At 38.5% G+C, this 9,051-nt stretch overlaps 1 protein-coding gene across 1 annotated transcript; it reads right to left on the bottom strand.

Moving 5' to 3' along the window:
• Window positions 1-1,116: 1,116 nt before the first annotated feature.
• On the bottom strand, window positions 1,117-8,667 carry LOC107085436 (L-lactate dehydrogenase A chain). Its single transcript, XM_015375746.1, has 8 exons — window positions 8,540-8,667; window positions 7,277-7,402; window positions 4,572-4,689; window positions 4,318-4,491; window positions 4,068-4,241; window positions 2,875-2,992; window positions 2,244-2,367; window positions 1,117-2,151 (listed from the first exon to the last, which is right to left on the bottom strand). Exons 2-8 carry the CDS (start codon window positions 7,400-7,402, stop codon window positions 1,987-1,989), a joined length of 999 nt encoding a protein of 332 aa, XP_015231232.1. The 5' UTR covers window positions 8,540-8,667; the 3' UTR covers window positions 1,117-1,986.
• Window positions 8,668-9,051: the final 384 nt, after the last annotated feature.

Below are 9,051 nucleotides of genomic sequence, written 5' to 3'. Positions count from 1 at the left end.
ATAAAGATCACTTCTGTTATTTTAGCTCAGAACATGTTGACCCTGGTTTAGCCGAGGCAGATTACGTATACTGATATTCCAAAGAAAATCATGATTTCCTATTCCGTAGTATTAGCTGACACACCGGCTGTGTTGACCTAGGGGTTAGAGCAGTGTGCTTCTGCTCTGAGGAGGTTGCAGGTAAGCGGGTAGAAATAGAAAAAGATTTATATTATTTGACATAGCACTCTTTTTTTCAAAAAATGTGTGGCCATTTTGATTAAGGAAAAACACGGTTTCCAGAATGTTACGGTACCTTATCACATGACGCATCAAAGGAAAGGCCAGGATGTCTTCTAAACTAAAGAGTAAAGTAGGGATTCATAAGCTAATCCTAAATAGTAAAAGAAGATTGGGGTGAACAAAATGTCCATTATAATGGACACAACGTTCCGGATCTCAGGAGAGTATTGCATTTCAGAAACATTTAAGAGTACTTTAGATTTATGGGACATAAAGGTACTTAAGAAACTTAAAGTTTATAAGAATTATGGGTGCTAATGAATCTAATTTAGATATTGTAATAAAATGTTCATACCTTAAATGAGTGTGTGCATGAAAGGGTGAATGACTGAATGTAGTGTAAAGCGATTTGGTCAAGTCTCCTGACTTGAAAAAGCATTATATAAGTACAGGACATTTACCATATACATACACATTAAAGCATGCCCAACTGTGTTGGAAAAAAAAAATCTTGCTCATATTTTGTTCAGTCTGATTTTAGTCTGCACGCTTTTAAAACACCTTCCATACAAAATCTCGACCCAAATATGTCCTCTCTGTGTCATTTGAGCGTGGGTCCAGTAGTGGCTAAAAGAGCTTCAAAAAGGGACAGAATGACCAGCAAAAAAAGAAAAAAATGATTTGTAAATATTGAAATATTTAACTGATTTCTTTTATACCACGACTTGCCTTGTAGCTTTAGAAAACGTGGAAAGCCAAGGAGTACGAATATAGTTTTACTTTCCAGGACCTGCTCATCTCACATTTTCTCAAATATGCCACATAGTGATGTACCACCAGCTCAACAAGTAAAATATTTGTTAGATGTTAGAAATGAATAAAACACAACCTTAAGTATTCTGGCAGGTTTATTTGATGTTGCAGCAAATAAATATATCCAGCTGCCATGACAGGAACAGTTCCTCTGTAAGCGATACAAATAATCTGAATGCAGCATCATTATATATATTTTCTGTAATATAGCCATTTGTGATAATATAATTTATCTCTTGAGTAAAATATAAAACTTCTGGGCATTTCTGTGCACCAACAATCTTAACAGTTGTCATTTTCCCCCCTTATCTGATCTATGCCAGGCTACCACCACCTTTAAACCTTCCCCATCAGTGCACTTGTGGTTAGTTTTGCTTCAGAGGATGATAGTAACATAAGTACTTTGGTTTCACAGGACCTTGGCCTAGTGATATTTAGTGTGGCAGTGTTGTCTTGACTAACTAAGCAGTGATCACTTGTTGGGAATGGAATGCCTCTGTTATGCTTCTTATAAACAGAGATTACCAATTGGATAAAAAAAATTATGACTAGTTACAACCACATAACTAATACGGATCACAGAGTGTATAGAAAAAGCACCAAAAAAGACTAACATATAGACAATACACAGATACATCCAACTAATATGCAGCGGTCTGAGTAGTAAGTAGGTATGCATTACCCAAACTAGGTTGACCTTAAATACAGGGGTAAACATTTCTTGGCCACAGATGGACGGAGACAGCTGGGGGGTTGGGGGTGGAAAAGCAAAATGATATCATAAAAGAGTGACCCCTATCATTGAGTGGCTACTAACACTTTGCTTTTTAATGATTTCCAGAGGTCTGGTTGCTCTGGGAAGGACATGAGAGGTAAGGTAGACGGGGATCAACCACAGAGTGTTTGTTGTGACTTTTTTCCAGGAGAGTTTAGGTTTTAAAGAGGAGCTCCTCACAGAGTAAGCTCCTTCTGCACCCCCCAAAGGGTCTCAGCGCTCTTCACCAGCTGCTTCTCCTCCTCAGGTTTCAGCGTCATGTGGATGACATCCGTCAGGCCACTGTTGCCCAGGACACAGGGGATGCTCAGGAAAACCTCATCCTTCACACCATGCATGCCCTGTCGAAAGGAAAGACGAGGGAAACATGTTAGGAAATCAATCAGGCTTTAAAAAAAACAACAACAAAAAAACTGTTTGCTTGTATTCATACCTGGACAAGTGTGGACACAGGGTGAACTTTGTGCAGGTTTTTAAGGATGCTCTCTACTAGATCAGCCACGGACATGCCGATCGCCCAGGAAGTGTAGCCCTTCAGCTTGATGACCTCATAGGCCCTGAGATGTAAAAAAAATAATTATAAAATAAATCTGATACCACAAGAACTACTCGTGCTGCCAGGTCTTTTCTTGTGTGAGTTTTCTAGATATACAATTACAGCAGCCCCTGTGTACAGATTTCCCAACCGTTATCTATGTGTGGAGACAAAGTAAATTTTTACATCTTTGTCCGGGACTTGATTCTCTCAGTTGCACATTTTATGATAAGTAAAGTATTGAGTTCACCACGGCTAACCCTGGGATAAGTCACCTTTATAAGTCACGTTCGGTGAACGACCAAATATTGGAGCACAGTCAGGAGCAACAGAGTAAACTTTTGCGTCAAGGTCCAACCAGAAAACTGCACCTGAATGATTGTGCTCCACAATCTGGTTTCATAGTTTAGGGTTATACATTTATTGAATTACTTTATAAGTTTAAAATTGGATTTATTTTGCAGGACCAAAGAAGCACAATTAAGAAAAGAGGACAATGAGTTTGTGAGGAGGCCTGGATCAAACTCACCCATCAACCACCTGCTTATGCACGTCCTTCCAGTTCTCACCGTCACCATCTGCGCCCATCTTTGGGTTGAGGTTTTGCAGAGAAACTCCAGCAATGTTCACGCCACTCCAAACCGCCACTGCAGAAGGATTAACAACATCATGACAATCTGGAAGCCGTTCTAAAATACACAGTGAAATGTAGGTAGTGATATGGTGCCTTGGAAAAAAAATCTGTAACCCTTAAACTGTTTCACAATTGGTCAAGTTATAAACATTAATGCAAGTTACTGAGAGCCTATTTTTGAAGGGTTTTGTTTTGTGAAACCTCTGAACCCCCCAAATTAAATCTAGTGCAGTTGTAATAACAAGTAATTTTAATTAGTTATGCAAGTCTAGCTTCAAGTAAATCAACCTAAGTGTAACTATAGCTGTTCAATTAGTGGCCTAAGGGATGTTAGAGAAATTCTTCATAAATAAAGAGTTTGTTCTGCTGTACTGACAGGCTAGAAGAGGGAAACCATGAAAAAAGCTTGGACAATTGTGGAAACTGGAGGTAGATTGACCAACAGGTTGACTAATAGTCACAGAGTTTAAAAAATGTGGGCTTTATGGAAGAGCGGCAAAAGAAAAAGCACAAGGGCATTTCAACTGATGCATGCCATAGGAGGCCAGAGCAAATACCCATGTATTAAAACTAAGTCATGACAGCATCCTGCTCTTCTTCAGCAGGTACGCCCTCTGGTGAGAGTTGATAAGAAAATGAATTAGGTTAAAAATAGAGAAATTCTAGAAGACAGGCACAGTCAAAAAACAGAAACTGGAAATGTGATATGCACAGACGCCCTACAGCCAGCCTGACAGAGGTTGAGCGATGGTTCATAGAAGGTGAGGCAAAAATTCAGCCTCAATGGGAAACGCTGATAGAGATACTCCAAACATCTTGCAGCTGTAAATTACAATTACCATTCTTATGAATAAGAAAAAAAAAAAAAAAAAAAAGAAATATATATTATGAACACTTTACTGTGAACTCCACAGTTATGTGCTTTAGGTTTTTTTCTACAGTATAAGATCCAAAGAAGTCATTCACACACACTCCAACTATACGCTGTAGTCAGAGTGTGTGTGAATGACTGACCTCAAAATAGAAAAAAAAAACTGTAGAGGAGACTGAGAAGATGGTCTCCTCTTTTTTTAGAAAGACTTGCATACCACTGGAGTCTCCGTGCTCTCCGATGATCCAGCCGTGACAGCTTGAAGGGTGGAGGTGGAACTTCTCTCCCATGATATGGCGGAAACGGGCGCTATCCAGGTTGGTACCGGAGCCAATGACACGGTGACGGGGGAAGCCACTGAGCTTCCATGCCACGTAGGTCAGGATGTCGACTGGAAAAGTAAAAAAATAAATTAAACCAGTATCCTTCCAGAAAATAAAAATAGAACTTATAACCGCCTGACTAACCTGGGTTTGAAACCACCAGCAGGATGCAGTTGGGGCTGTACTTCACAATGTTGGGGATGATAAACTTAAAGATGTTAACGTTGCGCTGCACCAAGTTAAGGCGGCTCTCGCCTTCCTGCTGGCGGGCGCCGGCAGTCACAACCACCACCTTGGAGTTGGCGGTCACACTGTAGTCTGATAAAACAACATAAAGGCATCAGAACACAGTTTGCTTCTAAAAGCTCTGCTGGGAGCCTTTTGCTAACGTCTCTCACCTTTGTCGGCCACAATCTTGTGCGTCTTGAGGAAGAGGGCTCCATGCTGCAGGTCCATGGCCTCACCCTTCAACTTGTCCTCCATCACGTCAACCAGGGCCAGCTCATCACACAGATCCTGAGTTTATACATACCAGTCAATCTTTGATACAGTTATAGCAACAAAGAGCTTTTAAACCATTTGAAACATTTAGGCAATACCAGTGCACTGCAAAAACAAGCTAGAAATAAATCACAATTTCTTAAATTAAGTATAATTACCCTTAATTTGAGTAGGTAAATAAGACAATGGAATGAGTATTTTTACTCTTAAAAAAAGATAATTAGATAATATGCACTTGAAATAAGACAATGCAATTGTTTTTTCTTATTTTAAATGTAAATTGTCTTGTTCTATTGGTAAAGTTTCTCATTTACCTGCTCAATTCAAGAATTCAAGAAGAAAATGCACTTTGATTTTTTCCAGTGTGAAGAATATATCCAGTCTGTACTTTGGTCATAGCTCAATTTTTCCCCCAATTACAGCAATAATAATAATAATAATAATAATAATAATAGGAATAATAATAATAATAATAATCCTCAATGTATTTAGTTGGAACTGTTGTACTTAAAAACTTATTAAACTTTGACTTGTGATCTACAAAATAGTACATGATTCAAACTATCAGTCTGAATATAAATATTCTTTAAACCCCTGAATAAAAACAACATCAACAACCATTTAATTTATTTTTCTCTGTTACTTATTGATGTTTGTAATCTTTAAACACAAATGTACTTAAAAAGATTATTTTTGTGTTTAATTCCTGTCAAGGACCTGTGTTGATCTGTGATGGGGTCGCAATACCAAATTTAGGATAAAGTCTATAGACTAGCAGAAGTAGACTTTAATGTGGAACAATTGGGGGAGCATGGGTTACATTTTTTTAACAACTACAAATCAGAAAAGCTAGCATCCATCTGTATGTCATTGATTTGCAGAACCACCATTTTTTTTGCAATTATATTCAACCATCTCTTAGGGCATTTATGTTCTAGATTTGCACATCTACAAGCTTAAAACTCTATTTTTCACAAAAACAAAAAGACAAAATACTCCAAGGTCAGTCACACTGATTGGAGAGCACGTAGAGCAGACATTTTCAGGTTTGTTGATAGGGCTGTGTCAACTTGGCTCTAGATGTAGATTTAGTCATGTAGTTTTTGCTGGAAGGTTGACCTCAACCCATGCCTCAAATGTTTTGCATCTCTAATGACTTTTCTTTCGTAATTGACCTTCCCTGTCCCTGCAGCACATCAATGCATTATGAAAGCATTGGCAGAGTGGACCATATTTTAGCATGTTGCAGTTGAATTTCATTCCACGCCATTGTGTGAAGAAACTAATAAATCAACTGGTCTAGGAAAACCCTGTGGGGTTATTAAGAATAGAGATATCTAGGTTTCCCTTTAAAATAGGGCTACAACTAACGATTATTTTGCAATTATTCAAATAATGAAATTAAACCACGTGAAGCTAAAACTTTTCCACTTGAGGAGTTCTGGATAGAGCATATTGACAGATGAAAAAGTTTGTTATCTTAAATGAAAAATGTTTACATATTTTTTTTTACAATTTAGGTATAATTGCTGCTCTAAGTGGGTCGCTCTGTCAGATAAAGGTTTGTTTTAGAGTCTCCATTCTCCAGTTAACGATTAATCCATTATTGAATTAGTTGATGATTATTTTAATAAGCTATTAATTACGATTAATCCAATATATTTTTTCACTGGATGGAAGGATATATGGATGATGTTATATGGAGCAGGACGGCCTATAGGCCCAAAACAACTCAATTATGGCTCATCATGACCAGAAGACTTTCATCCATGTGAGTCCATCTCCTACAAGGCTTACGGTAAACTGCATATCTTAGCTTTCGTCACTTTAAAAAACAAAACAAGCAAAAGTTGTTTTTATCTATTAAGATCGACTGTTTTCTTCTTGTCACACTACCACTGATGCCAACTTTTAAATTTTGCAGTTTTTCTTTCCATCTACAGTTTCTACCAACTGAGCTGTGGATCCTGGAAGCTCCTCTCAATCTAACGTAGGCCCCTTGGCTGTAGCTCTAACTAAAGCTCTCTCTCTCTCTCTCTCTCTCACTGTCTGTCCAGCTTATTACTTCAGGTAAACAGCCATGTCTTTATGAATTGTACTCTTCCCATTTTAAGATGGTGGATTAATGGTGCATAGTGCCCTTCAAAGCTTGGGAAGCTGCATACTATAACCCTGGACAGCAGAACCTATGTTTACAATGCATTCATGTGGACTCTGTTTTCTATTTAGTTTTTTTTTAAGTATCAAAGTAGAAGAAAGTTAATATAAATGCACAACACTTCTGATTTTATCTCTAAAACATATTGATTTAACAACAAATGGATCAACAGAAGTTGATTTTTCATCCATTTAATTATTATGATCTCCACTGTGCTAAACAGCAGTGAAGAATAATTTGTTGTTGCTGTAATGTCATAAAAAGCTGTTTTTCATTCAGATGTACCTTACTGTTCGTCGTTTTTTTTGTTTTTTTTGCACCATCTACAGTTTCTGAAAGTTGTTCTGTATTTTCTTTACTATCTATGGTCTTGGGTTTGTGTCCAGCTCTCTGTTTGCAGACATCTTACTTCTAAATGGTTCATCCAAAGCTCTTCATACACACCTTGAGCAGTATGCTGACGGCAGACGCCATGCCTACCATACCGACTCCGACCACTGTCACCTTGTTCCTGCAACCAACAGGCTCCTCCTTCATCACATGGCTGATGAGCTTCTCCTTAGTGGACATCTGTGGAATTGAATTACACACAGAGAATTGCTCAAATGAGAAAGAGATGAATTATTCATTTACCAGTAGAGAGTAGATGACTTATTTCACACAACCTGCAGGCTGGATGTGAAACAAACCCAACTCAATTTCCATTTTTCAGGTCATCACAACTAAAAGCGTGCCATTTTGTGACCACAAACCCCATGTATTACTCAGCCCCCTACACACACACACAAATCGTGTGCAGATGGGGCTCTCACTGCAGCAAGGACTATCCCCTCCCCACTTCACATGCAGACGCTTGCTTCCTGGTTGGCCAGACATGGCTGAGTGTTCCCGCTTGCAGACATTTGCATCACCAGTATGACAAAGCTGGATTTTCCCCTGTGATGTGAAGACAAGCACGTAGTGAGGTACCCAGCAGGATTACCTGCTAGTGGGGGTTTTGATGTGATTCCTCACTTTCCGGTATCCAATAAAATGGATGGCTGTCAAACCATTGCTTTTTTTTCCATGAGAAATGAAAGCTTTTCAGTGCTTCATATCAGATTTGCCCTTCAGGAGAGGAGTTTGAGGTCACAGCATTGCTGCATGTGCTATACCTCCCTTATCCCTTATATATCTAAATAGATATCTAAAATTTATATATATATATTCTTTTTCATTTTCTATTAAGGCCCATTGCTTAATGACAGCTAGGGCAACATCTCAACTACTTTATGCTACTGGTTGAACACATGTTGAGCTCTCCAGCTTTTCATAGTAATCAACAGCAAATGTGAAGATATGTTTTTATATTAACAAATAGCATGGATGTTTAGGGGAAGCTTTGATTAAGCTGGAATGTTTTAGAAGATTCAGTGGATGCTGTTAAAACAAAAATCATGTTATGATAATGATCCCCTCTAGGAGAAGATAAAGGGCGTACCCTCTGCTGCAGCCTTAAACCAAACCAAAACAATCTAATGATGGTTCCACTAAAAGGCTGGAAGAATGTATTTTTACTATTAAAATTACACAAACTGCACCAGCCCAAATCTCCTCATCATCAGGGTGTTTCTAAAATGCGGCTGATCCAGCCCAAATAGGCCGTTTTTTTTTTGTTTTTTTTCATATTCCTGAATCTTGCATAATGATGAATTATAGACGCCTTACCTTAACGACTTGGGTTGAAGTGGTGAAAACACGAGGTGGAATGTGGCTCTGCTCCTTCGCTCTTTGCGCACAAGTGCAGCTGCTGCTGTTGGAAGGCTGAGGGGATTTAAAGGCAGCTTCATGCGGGGGCGGCGCGTGCGCTGATGATGATGATGATGATGCTGCGGCGTGTGGAGCGACACGTCTGCAGACCGCAAGATGCGGCTCAGGTCCGGCACCTGCAGAGAGATATTAACAAATTACTGTTAGTTTGGGTTGTGTTTCGAAATAGGTTTAAAAATACATCAATAAAAATAAAATAATAAAAATAAAAGATTTCTGGATGTGACGTAAATATCCTGCCATGTGTCAATGACTCATAATGTCTAATGCGAATAATTTACACAAACAATGTAAGTTCTTTTAAATTGCATTCGCATAATGTGAAGAAGCATTTTTTCAGTTTGGTATAAAAGCTTGTTTTGATGGGTATAAAATAAAATGACATCATGATTGGGGCGCCATCTTGTGTT

This window comes from Cyprinodon variegatus, unplaced genomic scaffold, assembly GCF_000732505.1.
Source record: "Cyprinodon variegatus isolate N-32 unplaced genomic scaffold, C_variegatus-1.0 Scaffold124, whole genome shotgun sequence".
NCBI classification, from domain to species: domain Eukaryota; kingdom Metazoa; phylum Chordata; class Actinopteri; order Cyprinodontiformes; family Cyprinodontidae; genus Cyprinodon; species Cyprinodon variegatus.
This window is presented reverse-complemented; position numbering and strand designations above follow the sequence as displayed.

Coding starts and splice junctions, on each gene's coding strand:
- LOC107085436 (XM_015375746.1), bottom strand. CDS start 7,402: ATGTCCACTAAGGAGAAGCTCATCAGCCATGTGATGAAGGAGGAGCCT. Junction 2,993..4,067: donor AGAGCACGGAGACTCCAGTG/GTATGCAAGTCT, acceptor ATCCTTCTGCAG/TGGCGGTTTGGAGTGGCGTG. Junction 2,152..2,243: donor CTGTGTCCACACTTGTCCAG/GTATGAATACAA, acceptor TCCTTTCGACAG/GGCATGCATGGTGTGAAGGA.